General features: G+C 44.6%; 1 protein-coding gene across 2 annotated transcripts in view; it reads left to right on the top strand.

The window, feature by feature from the left end:
* The window catches only part of PROM2 (prominin 2), a 71,211-nt gene that overhangs the window by 48,102 nt on the left and 6,594 nt on the right, over positions 1-16,515 (top strand). For both annotated transcript variants that reach the window (XM_088470861.1, XM_088470862.1), the window contains exons 12-20: positions 1,573-1,696; positions 1,793-1,881; positions 2,827-2,911; positions 5,424-5,570; positions 8,503-8,574; positions 9,088-9,180; positions 13,195-13,248; positions 15,699-15,779; positions 15,974-16,042. In XM_088470861.1, the coding sequence (XP_088326987.1) occupies positions 1,573-1,696; positions 1,793-1,881; positions 2,827-2,911; positions 5,424-5,570; positions 8,503-8,574; positions 9,088-9,180; positions 13,195-13,248; positions 15,699-15,779; positions 15,974-16,042 (814 nt within the window). The remainder of the gene's footprint in view (positions 1-1,572; positions 1,697-1,792; positions 1,882-2,826; positions 2,912-5,423; positions 5,571-8,502; positions 8,575-9,087; positions 9,181-13,194; positions 13,249-15,698; positions 15,780-15,973; positions 16,043-16,515) is intronic.

Below are 16,515 nucleotides of genomic sequence, written 5' to 3'. Positions count from 1 at the left end.
TGAATCAGAGCCAAATCCAAATCCAGCAAAAATGGTCCAGCTCACATCTCTAATTGCTATGTATATATACAAAATATGCTCACTCCCTGACTTTTGAGAACCCTCATTTGCTGTTGAGATTTGAGCTAGTTATTACAGGTCTTTAGGGCCTATTTATCATTCAATATTTGTGGCATGTACCCGCAAATATCACATTAGCTGTCCAAGCTGCTATATCTTGGGGAAAGGGAGGTGCAGTTAGGATTTTAGACATTGGGGTAGTCCCCTAATTCTAACATGCAGCTGACTAGATATATTAGGTACAGGAGAAGGCAGAGCCGGCCCTAGCCAATTTGGTGCCCTAGGCAAGATTTGGGCTGGTGCCCCCCCCCGGCATATAATCCCACCACCAATCTTGGTGTTTACACGCCGACGCCAAAAGAGAAGGGAGTAGTACAGGACCGGTCTCCAGGTTACTGTACATCACAATTAACATTACAGGTAACTAATGTATGATAATAAATTAATCACACTATCATATGCTGCACAAGTAATAATACTTTATTGCTGTACAGTATATCAATGGGACTGGATATACTGTATAATGATAAACAAGGCTATACTCTATGCTGATAAGGGGTATTAATGTGTACAAAGTGTGATGTTCTGGGTTGTTTGTGGACCCGGGGTGGTAGCAGGAGCGAACACAGAAGCAGATTTGAAAATAAAACTAGGATTTTTAATAAGTGCTTGAGTAGACATATAATGGCAGTAAATAAAAGTCCAGGAATATATAAATGTGCACAAGAGTTCTGTGGTGGGAGTAGAAGGGTTAATGTCCAAGTAGAAATAATTAGAGCTGTCCAGGTGTGCAGGTAGTGAAACTGAAAATAATCAAGCCAGGTTTGCAGGTAGTGAACAGAAGCGCAGGATGTCAGCAGGCTCAGGCACTCAGGTATGGGCAAGGGTGATGGAGGAAGCGGGGTAGTCCAGTGGGAGCTAGGAGCTGACAGGCAGACTGGCAGACAGCGAATTCACAGGAACAAGTAAGCACAGAGAACTCCCTCTCAGCTAGGCTGAGATACACGTTGCACTGGCAAAGAAGGAAGGCACTGACCCTTCCTAAATACCCCATGCCGTGCTGTTACTGGCCGGAGGGAACATGTGACTCACCAGGATTGGCCAGCCGCATCACATGGCCAGAAGGCAAGATGCCAAACGGAATGCAGACGCCGCCAGGCCTTACCAGCGCAGAGTGACAACAGGCCCGCACAACAACACGCGCAGCCAAAGCCCCCCGCCAGACACCAGCTCCGCCACCAGACAGCCCGCGCCACAATGACCTCAAAGGTAACACTCGCCTAGCGCCATGCTGAAATACCCTGGCCGTGACACAAAGCAGGTATCAGGCAATACTGAACATACTGTTATAGGACAATACTACACAATCGCATCCCTTTTTTTTCTTAGTACTATAAATATGGAGGGTCATTACAATAACTAGTAAATGTGTGTATAAACCATAACGCCGTAGTGAAACAGAAATGTGTGTGCAGAAGAGCTTGCAATCTAATGTACATCTTTCTGTTGCAGTGAGGTGTATCTGACCTTTATATTCTCTTGGGCACTCGTCCTCTTTGTGTTCATCACCTTCTTGGTTGGAGGAAATGTACACACCCTTCTGTGCCAACACTGGGACAATGGGGACATTTATACGGTGAGTAAATACAATAAGGGAGAGCGCAAACTCTACTTTAAAGTATGCACATTACAAGGCGTCAGAGATACGTCACACTTGTATAATTCTTTTCAGTTTTTGGATGACCCTCGCAATCTACCTAACATCAACCTGCAAAGGCAACTCGGGCTCAGGGAGAGTTCCAACTTCTCGGATATGTATGAGTAAGTAAATAAAATAGTAGCAGAATTGTGCCACTGTGGTGGATGTACAGTATGCTGCATGTGGTTACACATTTGTCCTCACCTCTATTTAGGGTGTCTGTATATGCGACTGATATTTGTCCTGGGATTGGTGTGTTACTGTGTCCTATATCCACTCCTACTACCCAGGGCAGCATTTGTGCTACATACAGTATGGCCTTATTCCATCACACACTGAATACAGCTGGCAGGAAATAAATAAAACTCTTAGGGGTCTATGTACAAAGCAGTGATAAGTGACAGAGTGAAAAGTGATAAGTCTGTGATAAGTGCCAGCCAATCAGCTCCCAACTGCCATTTTTCAAACACAGCCTGTGAGATGGCAGTTGGGAGCTGATTGGCTGGTACCTTATCACTGTCTTATCACTTTTCACTCTGTCTCTTATCACTGCTTAGTACATAGACCCCTTAGGGGTCTATTTACTAAGCAGTGCTAGGAGACAGAGTGAAAAGTGATAAGGTGCCAGCCAATCAGCTCCCAAGTGTCATTTTTCAAACACAGCATGTGAGATGGCAGTTGGGAGCTGATTGGCTGGCACCTTATCACTTTTCACTCTGTCTCCTAACACTGCTTAGTAACACTGGAGCGACGGGAAATTGTTCTGACATTGGAACGAATGCCATGAACAGTGATTGTGCGTCCACACTGGACGACTTTAATGTACGATAGAACGATCACCGTTACGTCATTCGTTAACAATGCACCAGCCGCTGGTGATATCGCTATTTTTGATGTGCAGCACATCAAACCTGGCGACCGTCACTTGGGGCATGCGGGAGCGCACAATCATGTGTACACACTCAGCCATGTAGGCGATATGTAGTTACAAAACGGCATAACTGCCCGACAATGCTCCAGTGTGTACCCGGCATTAGTCTGACTTTGTCTCTGCCTTCTCCTTGCAGACAGTGCAAGCGTGGTACACCTATCTGGGATGTCCTACAATTTAGCAATCCCATTGACTTGGAAAGTGCCTTCAACATTACCCAGGTAAGAAGAAATCCGTGTGATTGCTCTGCATGTCATTTATGCAATGTATACATTATAGGGCTCTGGCAGAGTTGGACGCATATATTTTATTTGCATAAAATGTGCATTCTTTTTCCTTAATGTGCCTGTGTACAGATAACAGACTCATACTTCCAGCTTTTGACACATCTTACACTTCGATTTCTTACGCCTGCAGAATGGGAATGGGGCAGGATGGGAATGGGGCAGGCATGAGTAAGCCAAGTTATTACCCGATGTAGCGCAGATACACCTGTTAGGGATGTTTTACTTGCAGGTGCTGGACTGAAATAAACTATTATTATATAGTGTACAAACAGTAGTGGAACCAGTGAGCGCTGGGCCCAGATGCAACAATATGCTTTGAGCCCCCACGGCCCGTACCACAAACCCCATATTAGGGTCTCTCTGCTTGCCGAAGGCGTATGCTCGTAAAAAGGGCGTAGCCTCATGGGAAAGGGGGCACGGCCTCGTGGCACACAGGGTATCAGTATTATTATATGTACAATGTAAAAGTACACATATATTGATGAAACTTCCGAATTCACTACTGAGACTGTCAGGTCGCATCTCTTTGCTCTAAGTAAACACACTTGTTACTCTTGACGTACACCTGTCACAGTGATGTGCAGCTGGCCGCAATTCCAGATGCGTCCGACAGAACTCGCACATGTAAGTGTGCTTTTCTTTTTCATGTGTATGTCTTCTCCTGTGTACTGTGGGGGAACAAGTGTTCAATTCTATGGGGGTGAAAAGGGACGCATCCCCCAATTCATGCTGACTGCGCATGCATCTGACTCGCACAACATGGTGTACACATACGTCACATGCTGCGTCCGTACTCACAGGCAAGTTACGTCCGTGTCGCATCTTGCGGGAACAGAGACTTAAGGGAAATAAACGTTTCTGGGTGGCAGCTATGCAGCGAGTAATCAGACGTACGGAGCGGCTGCGTCTGATGGGAGTGTGCTTCATACTGATGTGCAGGCCCAGTTGGGACGTCTGCTGCTGATGGATCGCTTGCAACTAGCATGGGGCCGGTGCAAGTGCCGTTACTGATGATGGCAGTTGCGTCTGCGAACGCTAGAATTGTGGGCTTGCACTTTCCGAAACACAGATTTGCGACTTAGGGCCTGATTCTGCAAGGATTGTAATTGCAAAGCTGCACGCAGGCTATAGATATGCTGTATGAATGCACGCAGGCTATAGATATGATGTATGCACGCAGGCTATAGATATGATGTATGAATGCACGCAGGCTATAGATATGATGTATGCACGCAGGCTATAGATATGATGTATGAATGCACGCAGGCTATAGATATGATGTGTGCACGCAGGCTATAGATATGATGTATGAATGCACGCAGGCTATAGATATGATGTATGAATGCACGCAGGCTATAGATATGATGTATGCACACAGGCTATATATATGATGTATGCACACAGGCTATAGATATGATGTATGCACGCAGGCTATAGATATGATGTATGCACGCAGGCTATAGATGTGATGTATGCATGCAGGCAGCTTTGCAGTTGCAACCCTTGCAGATATGGTAATACAGCAGGAGGCATCACGCCTCCTGTGTATAACTTATCCAAGCTGCGTTGTCCAACGCAGCATCGGATAATCTGCGTACCATAGGCCGGGTGTGGTGACCCATGAGGTTCCGCAGCCGGTCGCCGCAGTTTAGAGGAAGAGGCCAGGAAATCAGACGACGGAGATCCTGGCTTCTTCCCTCCGCCGCAATGGCAGCGACACACCTCTGTGTGGGCATTGTCGCCCCCTCCCTACCTGCCCCCAAATGGCAGCAGACTGTCAATCACTGACAGTCTGCTGCCAGTTTACGTGCGGTCTCTCCGACCCGTTCTGCACATGCGCAGAACGGGTCTGGCGCCTGCGCAGATTCCCAAACATCGGGAATCTGCGTTCAGCAGTGCACTAGCGTGCACTGCTGAATTACGCCCTTAGTTCGGCTAATTGATGCATTTGCATATTAAATTGGAAACAACGCTGCGTCTGCAGAAGCATCCGACTCAGAATCGGGCCCTATACGAGTCATATGAAATTGAAAAGTAATCATTGTGCCTACTGGATTAATGCATACTGTATAGGCTAGGGGGCGCTATGCTGTGTCTGAGAATACACGTGGGAGTGTTCTGCTCACATAACATGTGACTACAGGAGCTCATGGAGCAAATAGATTAACATTTTACACTTCATATGGAGAATACTAATATATAGTATATACCATTGTGTTCTTACTTCTTAGTATTATTTTCAGCTTTAGGCTAGTATTGTATGATGGGCTGAGACTGGCTTTCCATACAGTGCAATAGCTGAGTCACCCTGATGATCTGATCTACCTGTCTTATTAAGTAATGAGTAATGTTGAAGGGACAATCACAATGACACTGAGCTCTAATCATGGTGTCAGACTGAATTGCACTAAACCTGTTTTCTTGCCATTTTCCCATCTCCTCCCAGTATACAGCACAACTTCAGGCGAAGATTGACAACTTCACAGTGGATGTGGCCGGGCTCAACATGATCTCCAATATCGCAGTGAGAGTTCTCTCAGACTATAACAACAGTGGACTGGACCAAGTGCCCTATATTACCATCCTGGCACAGGTGTGACATTTAGGCTCTTGTCAGTTGGCATGGCCAAATGGTAGATTATATGGCCAGGAAATGAAGGTCAGCCAGTCTCAGTAAAAGACAAATGCTTGCATAAATGGTGGCTAACTAGTTCTAAGGAATGCAACAGTGTTGTAACTAGCAGAGCTGCCATCAGTGGGGACCAGGGTGGGCTACTGTAGGGGGGGGGGCACCGGCTCCAATGACCCAAACTGTGAACTGCGTCCGAGTCACAGTCTGCTTGTAAATTAGAAGCACTATTCAGAGGCATCAGACCTGGTGTACCCGGATTAGGATGGGTCCTTCTCTCAGGCACATGTTCATATGTGCAACTGTAACCAAAACGAAAGCAGGGAACAACATTGTAGCCCATTGGAGCATAGCAGGAGCCTAAAACCACCTTCCCTTTCTGTAATGAAATAAGCAGGAGCGCTGCCTGGTGATTACGTGGTGTGGGCTGCACATCCCCATCTGATCTCAGAGCGGCTGCTGGTGTTGTGCTGTGTATCCTGCTGCTCTGTGCAGAGGAGGTCACGTAAGGCAGAAGTTGGCTGCTCCTTGTGAAGAATAACATTAAGTTTAGTGTTATTCTCTGTTTTACAATAGCAGGGAACCAGGCAAAGCTCAGTGGGTCAGAGGGGGCATAAAGCAGAGAAAAAGACCAATATGGTATACAGAAGGACGGAGCTGGGGGCCACAGGTGCAGGCTTAGCAGTAGGGCCAGATTATAGGCCACGTGGGCATGAGGCATACTTGCCTTCTTTTGAAAAAGTATTTCAGGGAGATTGTGAAAGCAACATGTATGAGCGCGCTTTAAAGTGGACGTGTACTGCTACATCGGAGAGGCGTGTCACATAATTGACTTACATCCAAATGTTAATGAGTCCCAAAGCAATATCTACTTGTTGATGAAAACACACTGATACTTATCAGAAAATGTCTGCAGCCATAGGGATCATTGTGCCTTATACTAACCAATGCAGGGAAATGATACTAATGATCCTATTTGAATGTACAGATCTGCTTTTTATTAATGTAACAGCTTCATAATTGGGTTAAGGTGCAATCAGGGAGCTTGCTGGACTTTTCAGGGAGTCAGGGAGATTGCTACTATTTCAGGGAGTCTCCCTGACAATGAGGGAAAGTTGGGAATATGGCATGAGGCCTAGTGTGAGAAGTGGAGGAGGTGTGGCCAGTGTGGTGTGGGTGTGGCCAGTGCCAAGTGGGTGTGTACAATAACAGCCCCAATGTCTCCCTAAATATGTAAAAGTATAAAAATTGCAACAATTTGTGAGGAAAATAGAAATATAATTGAAATACTTACTGAATGATTTATGGCCGACCAGGTGGCCAGCTTTTGACTGGTCATCATCATCCTGCCTATTTTTATGTGTAGGCCTGGAGCTGTAGCTCCATCTGCCCCAATGTTAATCTAGCCCTGTTAGGCAGGCTGCAGTTGGCACTGTGCCGATCCACAATCTCCTCTGGATAGTAAACCAAGGAAGTTTTCAAAATGGAACTGTTCTACGACTAACTAATGGATGCTAAGGGGTATATTTACTAAAGTATGGGTTTTTAGAAGTGGAGATGTTGCCCATAGCAACCAAACATATTCTAGCTATTATCTTCTAGAAGGTGCTAGATAAATGATAACTAGAATCTGATTGGTTGCTATGGGCAACATCTCCACTTTGAAAAGCCCACACTTTAGTAAATATACCCCTAAATACAATAGCAAATGTGAAGATGATTATATTACCTTTCCCTTCTTTTCTGTTCTGGGAAATGGTCACTAATCTGAGCAGGCAGGTGATTAAATAGTTGAATTGTTACTTTTGTCTCCCATCCATTTAGCCGATTAAATGTTAACATCAACCTATTAAATCTTACTGAGAAAGTAAACACTATTATCTTTTTTAAACATATGACAAAAATAGACATAGCCTGTCTAATATTCGCCTTCCATTCATTGGAAAACACGTGTTCACAGATATTGCATTCATAGTAAGGACTGGTGATCCTTTAGGCATCTACTTATCAAGCAGTGATAACCCCTTTATCTGCCTGTTTTTGCTGTAGGTAATCACAACTTTCTCTTATTTAGCAAGAGGGATAACAAGAGCCGTTACACATACCTAGAAATGGGGGAACCCTGAAGCCAGGGCAAATCTCAATGTGCATGCACAACTGCAGCATGAGGATGGCTGTGAGGAGAGAAAGTCACTGCTTGGACAGAAGATAAACAGGGACACACATGCGTTCTGTATTGCTGCAGATCACAGAGATACAGAATGCACCCACTGAACCACTAGTAATAAATACATCTTATAGTAACCTATTATTTTCTGGATTGCACAACTACTACACACACACACACACACTACAGTGCCAATGATTTGCCCATAAATGTAAAACTATACGTATATATATATGTATATAGGGCCTGATGACGCAATGACAATGTTTACGCAGTTGAGCGATTAGCAGTAATCTGCACGTGCATCAAGTTTCATTACAGTCGGAGGTCGCAGCTACTATTTTCTGGCAGAGTGATTGACAGTCAGGGAGCGTTTGGGGGAGGTAATGGGGAGTGGCTGCAAAAACGCAGGCGTGTCGTGACCGTTTTTTAGGGTGTGTCCCAGCCTGTGCCTGCAATCCCGTACACAATAAAAATAGCTCCGGCATCTCAGTTCATTCTGCACCACCATAGGGTTACTCAGAAGGACGATTATCAAACTATCTGCGACCGAATGCAAATCCCGATTGCTGCGACATTTGCATATTCTCATAGCCGCTGCGTACAAATTGCAGCAGCTGCGACATTAGCGCCCATCTTTGAATCAGCCCCACACTATGGTTCATGCATCTTGCAAAACTTTTAAACTCAACCAGTAGTCATTCTCATTTCTCCCATCTGTTCCTCCAGATACAGAAGCCTCTTCTTACAGTGGATCCTGGGGAGTTATCCCTAGCCCTGGAAAGTCTTTCATCCACCCAGGTAATAACAAAGCATCTATCTAAGGAATCTAGGTAATTGGCCGTTCTACCAATGTGATGATGTTTTTGTAACGAAACAATACCAATAGAGGATGTGCTTTTATTTATCAGTTTTGCACAAGCAAAATCTGATTTTCATTTTTCATTTTAAGTGTATTCATGTACTGTGTGCAACTCATTATATTACTGACGGCAACTCGCATTGAACGTTTCATTGTGATTTTACTTAGTGTCTTTATAATCTTGTGTCAGATACTTTGTGCAGCCTGGGGCATCCTCTGAGTGACCCCTTCAATTCAGACAAAACTATTCTAGAACACATGTTGCATCTTACAGTTCTGCAGTGATTACAGCTAAATCTGCTGAATCTATTAATAAACCTCATCAGGCTCCCAGACGACCACATATTAATCTCTGGGTTTAAATCAAGTGGTAGATCCCCCATCAAAATCTGCTTTGGCCCAGGTCATACTTCCCACTAATTTCCCTGTCGTTTCATTTTCTCCTCACTCAGAGCAATGCGACAATCAGAAGCCAGCTGGAGAACGAGGCAGCGGCACTGAGAGATCTGCAGAATACCACTGTGCGAGATCAAGAGGCTGATGTGGTACGTACACTCCTTGTACAGAGCTCACGTTCTCATCCAGGAACCAGAAGTCACCCTCATGCATGCATTCTAACATCAATAATACATCACAAGTAATCTGTTTGTATATATATATATATACAGTATATATGTATTATATAATATAAGAACATTGTATCTGTGGTCCTGGTATAAAAGATAGACAGAAATTAGATAGACAATGTCTAGATAGACACCAAATGTAAGACAGTCAATAGGTCAACAGGGTAAAATGTTGACACAAAAATGGTCGACACACAACTGGCCAACACTTTTTTTTTATATAACCCTAGTCTTCTCCTTGGCGCCTAACCCTAATCCTCCGATAAGTGCCTAGCCCTCCCTCCTGGTGCCTAACCCTAGCCGTTGGGCTAAGTGCCTAACCCTAACTATTCCTTCTAGTGCCTAACCCTAACCCTCTGGTAAGTGCCTAAACTGAAAAAAAAATGCTTGTGTTGACCATTTGTGTGGTGACCATTTTTGTGTCGACCTTTTGACCTTGTAGACCTTCTATCATGTTGACCTTTGCTGTGTCGACCTTTTGTCTGTCTAACATCTGGTGCCAAATGTAATAGGGAGAGAGTTTAGAAAATGTGGGAGAAAACTGTCACATTTTTAAACTCAGCTAATGTAATAAAGTCACAGAACAAGTAAACTTACTTGTTTTTCAGACTCAAAAAACTCTCAAGATTTAAACCATCATCCAGGTGTTTCCTGTATTGAAAATACAACTCGATGAAAGTATTACTGTGAGAGTTTTACTGCTAAACTCGCATTCTCTAAACTCTCAGCCAATTACATTTGGCCCCTGGTGTCGATCTAGACATTGTCAACCTTTTTACTGGGCAACATAGCAGTCAGTGCACAGGGCACACAGTGACATTGGTGTGAGAGGTGGGTGAAGGCGCTGCTGCCACCAGTCTGTATAGCGCTGCTGGTCATGTGGGCCACTCCCGCTACAGGAATACAAAAACACCTCAAATAAAAAAAATTGTTGGCAAAGACGATGTCATCATGAACGAAGCCGCGGGCAGTAGCTGTTCTACTCCTTGCAGTTTTACACAGAAAGTTACATTAGGGCATGGTAAGTCTAGTACAAATACTCTTGTTACATTGTAAATGACAGACATTTATGGCTGACAAGAATATGGGATGTCCGGAGCTTCTCTGCACATGTAATGGTCCGGTATATGCTCAGATGAGAAAACGGGGCCACATGAGGACGGACACCAAGCCCGGCCCCAATATTTGATATGGATCCCGACAATAATGTATTCTACCCGTGGTCACCGAGTTTACTGGATTAATAGCTGCCTCTACTAGGTATTTGTGACGGATATCATTTACATCACTAGAATGGCATTTAACGTGACTCCGCCCTCTCATTTGCCTATGATGCCTCTGGTATTAGAACTACTGTTATTAGTGAAAGAGAGGAAAAACATTGACAAATAGCAAATAACCACATTAATGGCTGGATTTCTGAATTACATGAGCAGTATGAATTTATTCCATGGTGATTATTTTTTACATTCACTCTGGTGCACTTTCCAGATTCTATAAATGCAGGTAACCATTTCATTTTACTTTATCTAACATTTAAAAGTAAATAGAAATTCTATATTTGGCCAAATTACTATCATAGGTAGGTGCCGCCTGTGCTGGAGGCCTCTATCATAGTTTGGCCACAGTGTCACTGTTGCATTTAAATGCTACTGACCTAGGGGGTCATTCAGACCCGCTCGCGAGTGCAGGACGCTCGCAAGCGGGTCGATGTTACCCCACTGCACATGCGCACGACGGAGGGAGCTCCGTCGTGCGCATGCGCGAGACCTCGCACCAAAGGGGGCGTGCTGTCGATGGTGACTGACAGCACGCCCCCTTTGGTGGGCGTGCCGGGGGCGTGGCTGCCAGACGGAGGCGTTCCCATGGGATCGCCTACCGTCTGGGTCCGGCCCCACTGACATGACTAGTGATGTCAGTGGGAGTGATTTTGGCTCTGATAGAGCCAAAATCACTCCAGGGCTTGCGGTCACCGAGACCCTACGGCAGGGTCTCGTTGCAAGCCCGATGGTCGCGATGGTCTTGACCATCGCGACCATCTTTTTGGCTGCTCGCATATGCTGTGGGTGGTCACCCACAGCTATGCGAGCGGCCAGGAGGCCACTCCATTTTTAGGTAGGAGGGCACTGATTCAGAGCGAGCGCTCTGGTCAGAGCGTCCGGCTCTGAATCAGGCCCCTAGTTCATTACCTGCTGCAATCCACTCTCAGACACGCTGTCTACCTGACACACACATAATTAATTACTATCAAGATAATGATTCAGTCTTGACACAGCTCTGTGTCCCTTATGTCTTTTGTATGATGTATAGAGCTACACGGAAGGTTTAATGGGTCAGCCATAAACTGTACCAAAGCACTGTAATAATTATCACATTCAAAGGAAGTTTATAGATCCATTGGGACACCAATGAGGATTCTGAGGTTCACCAGATGTCCTTTCTATTTTCACAAAACGAGTTCTAAACCTACAGTAATTATCTAAAAATAATTTTAGTAACAATGAATAGACCCCTTAATCTTCTAATCATTTTCTCTAGATTTAGGTCTTTTCTCCCTGTGATAAATAGCAGTTTACACAGTTACCTGTTGGATTACGTGATCTACAAAAGATAATAGCAGAAACTAGAAAGCAAATACATTTATGACTTCTGCTAATTCATAACCCAAAACAATGTTGCTTGTTACTGTATTAAAAGATTTACTTCTCTAAATAGAACAAGAATTAATTAATCAGTATAGGAATCTACGGAATCGGTATGATTTACCGATGGGTTGGAATCCCGACAGCGGCTGCCCGACATGGGTGAAAATCCCGATCGTCCCTTAGGTAAGTATTGACTAACCTAATTCCCTCCCCTAACCCTAACCCTCCCTTAGGGGTGCCCCCAGTGCCTAACCCTAATCCCCCCTCTAAGTGCCTAAACCTAACCCCTCCTTCCCCGCCACCTAAACCTAAGTCCCCCGGGGGGGTATCTAACCCTAAATCCCCCCAGAGGTGCCTAACCCTAACCACCCTTCCTGTAGCCTAAACCTAACCTCCGGGGGGGTGCCTAACCCTAAGTCCCCCCCGGGAGCCCTAAACCTAACCCTCCCCCCCACAGCTATCCGCGATCAGCGCCCGGCGTCGCTTCGATCGGGATGCCGGGCGCCGGTCTCCCGGCGTCGGTAAAATGACAGGCGTCTAGATTTAGACGCCTGTCATTTAACCCTCGTCGGGATTAAGCAGTCGGGAAGCCGGCTGTCGGGATTAGGTCCGCCAGCTTCCCGACTGCATACCAGAATCTACAGTATGTAACTATGTATATTGGGGATGCGATCAAAATACTGACAGTCAGAATGCCGACGCCCGAATCAGAATCCCGGCTCTGGCATCCCGACGGTAAGTACTAGAGTTAGGGGGGAGGTTAGGGTTAGGCACTAGGGGGAGGGTTAGGGTTACGCACTAAGGGGAGAGGGTTAGGTTTAGGGTGTGGGGGGGGTTAGGTTTAGGCAGCGAGGACGGAAGGTTAGGGTTAGAGGGTCTGGATGCCAGCATCGGGATTCTGACCTTAAATAAGATACTGGTAAACCACAGAGGTTTCACCCCAAACTACTGGGCAATCACCAAACTATCACCAAACTGCAAATTACAAATTGAAATCATGGCAGATTACAGCTGTGTTATGGAATGCTAGATTAGGAAATCAGACGAAGAACATTTGCAGTTTTCCTATAATAATCCATTAATGTATGTGAGAAGCAAAAGTTTACTATCCCAATGTGCAAACTATTTCCCACCAAGTGGACCAATAACAAAGAGCATCTCACACTTTGCAAGAGTTAAGAATGGAACGTGTTATAAAAATGTGTAAACTGTTATTGTATCCTTGATGCCTGTACTCACTGAGTTATGTATTGTGTGTGTTTTATTTTATTTATTTTTTTATTTTTAGAGTAAGTTGAACAGCAGTCTCCAGACTCTGGCTGTGTTGGCCCCAACCCTGAAGGTGAGTTCAGGCTGCTATTTATAACTGAACAAAAGGAGATCGCATATACAAAGCAGTCGGCGCAGAGAGCAAAACCTCTCTGGTGGTGCCATGCGGCCCAATTTGTGTCGGTGTGCCTAGAATTCTAACATACCGTACTGGACTGCGGAGCGAGATTGCAGGGTGTGCAGAGGGGCTGAATGTTGCACCATTCAGTTGCACTTCAACAGATATATTCTAATTTGTAGGCTTCATTGCTTAAAGTAAAATATATCATCAAATACACCAACGTACCACATTAAGAGAGAGAGACAGCCCTGAAGTCCCTTCAATCTCATGATTACGTTACTGTAAGCCAATTTGTAGGATAAAAGCTGAAATGTTTGGATCAATAAAAGTGAGGCTCTCAAGTGATAAAAACCTCCTATCTTAAAACCTCAACTTACCTTTAACGTGTTCTGTATGAAATCCTGGCGGCTACCCTTCTCACCCCCTAACCCTCCCTTAGAGGTGCCTAACCCTAAAACTCCCAGGATGCTGCCTAACCCTAAGTCCCCCTGGGGATTCCTAAACCTAACCCCCTCTTCCAGCACCCTAACCCTAACCTCCCCCTGGTGGTGCCTAACCCTAACCTCCCCCTGGTGGTGCCTAAACCTAACCCCCCTTCCCCTAGCCAAACCCTAACCCTCCCCGTGGGGTGCCTAAACCTAACCCTCCCTCCCCGCTTCTGTCGGGATTCCGTCGTCAGGCTGAAGATTGGCATCAGTATTTAGACGCCTATCTTTAGTACTAAGTCGGGATTTCGACACCGGGATTCCCATGCGTCTGCATTCTTCTAACTACATCCGCCTTTAACATATATAATCGAACAAAGGGCCTCATTCAGCTTTGGGAATAGACTAAGATATAGCAAGTAACTGTGAACTTGGACAAACCATGTTGCAATGCAAAGGGTGCAAATACATACATTATTTTTGCATGCAGGGTAAAAACTGGCAGCTTTTGCATGTAGCCCACAAATACTGCACAGCTTTATTTTAGCACTGCAATTTAGATTTCAGTTTAGCCACACCCCTCTCCCAAATCTAAATCTATGCACATTTTACATCTTCCCCACCTGTAGTACAGCATGGTTTTATTAAGATGCATAGTTACTTGCTCTATCCTTCTCTATTCCCAAAGCTGAATCAGGCCCAAAGACTCTGTTTTTCCAGAATCCCTTTTTTATTCTGTATTCCTTGGGCACTGTTTGTTTTTAGTATGCTGGACAAAATAACACTTATTTATGAAGAGTATTAAGGGCCGTGTAATGTCACATTGAGGGGCCTATTCATGATGTTAATTATCGGGGTCCAAACCCACTCGCCGCGGATTCCGGAGTAATTCATCATCTACAGATGGCAAATGCTCCCGCACTCAAGCTACAAAAATATTATATTTTCGGAGCTTGATGAATTCTGTCCCCAAAGTATGGGGACAGTGGGCCATTCCGCCAGAGGAAGGTAGGCAAGAGCTATCTGTGATACTAGTGTATGGGGACAGCGGGCCATTTCGCCAGAGGAAGGTAAGCAAGAGCTATCTGTGATACTAGGTATAGGGTCAGCAGGCCATTTCGCCAGAGGAAGGTAAGCAGGAGATATCTGTGACACTAGTGTATGGGGACAGCGGGCCATTCTGCGAGAGGAAGGTAAGCAGGAGATATCTGTGATACTAGTGTATGGGGACAGCCGGCCATTCTGTGAGAGGAAGGTAAGCAGGAGATATCTGTGATACTAGTGTATGGGGACAGCCGGCCATTCTGCGAGAGGAAGGTAAGCAGGAGATATCTGTGATACTAGTGTATGGGGACAGCGGGCCATTCTGCGAGAGGAAGGTAAGCAGGAGATATCTGTGATACCTCCTGCTTTACCTTCTTGATGAATGGCCCGAATACTTAATTTATAAAATTGCAGGTAAAAATTATAATTTTCACCCGCTTTTGTAAAAATTAAGTGATGCTGAATAGGCTCCCTAGAGATATGTTTTCCTAAAGTAGTTTTAGGTAGACAGAAGTTTTCTGAAATTCGCCTTGATCGTGTAAAAGGAAAGCCAAATCTGGCACGTTTGTACGAAAAGCAAAGACACACGCAAAGCTGATACCAAAAAATATCTGCCCTCCCTCACAGACTCTGCGCTAAGGCAGGTGTATGATCCATGCACAGAAGTTGGAGCGTAACAACACAAATGAACAAGAAACGGCTTTTGCACTGTGGCACTAAGATTTTTGCAGTTTATAAATGCTCCCCCTATACTTACATGTTATTTTACACGTATAATAATTATTTACATATATCCATTTATTTCCCTGCGATTAATAACATGAAATACAGTAACATCGGTTCTATACTATTTGGTATACCCTTGTCATTTTAGTTAGTCCCACTGTTATGAGATGTTCGTCTTATACAACAGATATACTTTTATCATTTAAGGTTCGTATAGACCGTACAATACAGGATATCAACACTCTAAAAGGACCTTTACTAGAGGGGACCATTGGCCTGCTGAAGAATGTAAGTTTCACAGAAAGTGCAAAGACAGAGACATTACTATAATACTAAGTGTGCTCATTTTTCCAGACATCAGCTACAATTGCACAACTTGACTACTGGTAAACATCTAATTGAACGCTACAGCACTACAGAACTCCTGTGGCACTATATAAATAAAATCTAATAATCATTTTAATTTCTGGTTATTTCACTAGGAGAGCAGGTGTCTGCTGGATCAGGCTCTAGAATATTTTATTCAGTACCTTGATTGGGTAAAACAAACAGTAAGTTGATTTAATCCTGTCATACATTTACTAACATATTGAGGCATATTCAATTAGCCCCAGGACTTACTGACTCTTTTAGCTCCAGCGTTAAGAGCCTGGAGTAATTTGATTACTGCCCGCTGTTAACCCTGAGGGTGCACTTAACGCAGATTTCTGCTCGCTCCTCAGGAGGGTGTGTACAGAAATTTGCGTTAAGCAAACCCACAGGGCTTAATCTGCGCGGTAACTGCATAGCGCCGGGCACTTAACCCAGAATCTATGCCTTACTGGCTGCGCATTGGCAACGGGGTTCACCATGAAATACTGGCATACTGCGGAATATAACTGAATAGTTAAAAGTCTGCGGTAAGTCCTGCGGCTAATTGAATATGCCCCATAATGTGATAGATTGATTATATACTTGTAGCTATTGAGTTCTCAGTTATATATCTGAGGTTTGAAATGAGATTACCGATTGTGTATTCTGGTTA

The sequence above is a fragment of the Taudactylus pleione genome, unplaced genomic scaffold (assembly GCF_031769625.1).
Source record: "Taudactylus pleione unplaced genomic scaffold, aTauple2 ptg000105l, whole genome shotgun sequence".
Taxonomy (NCBI): Eukaryota; Metazoa; Chordata; class Amphibia; order Anura; family Myobatrachidae; genus Taudactylus; species Taudactylus pleione.
This window is presented reverse-complemented; position numbering and strand designations above follow the sequence as displayed.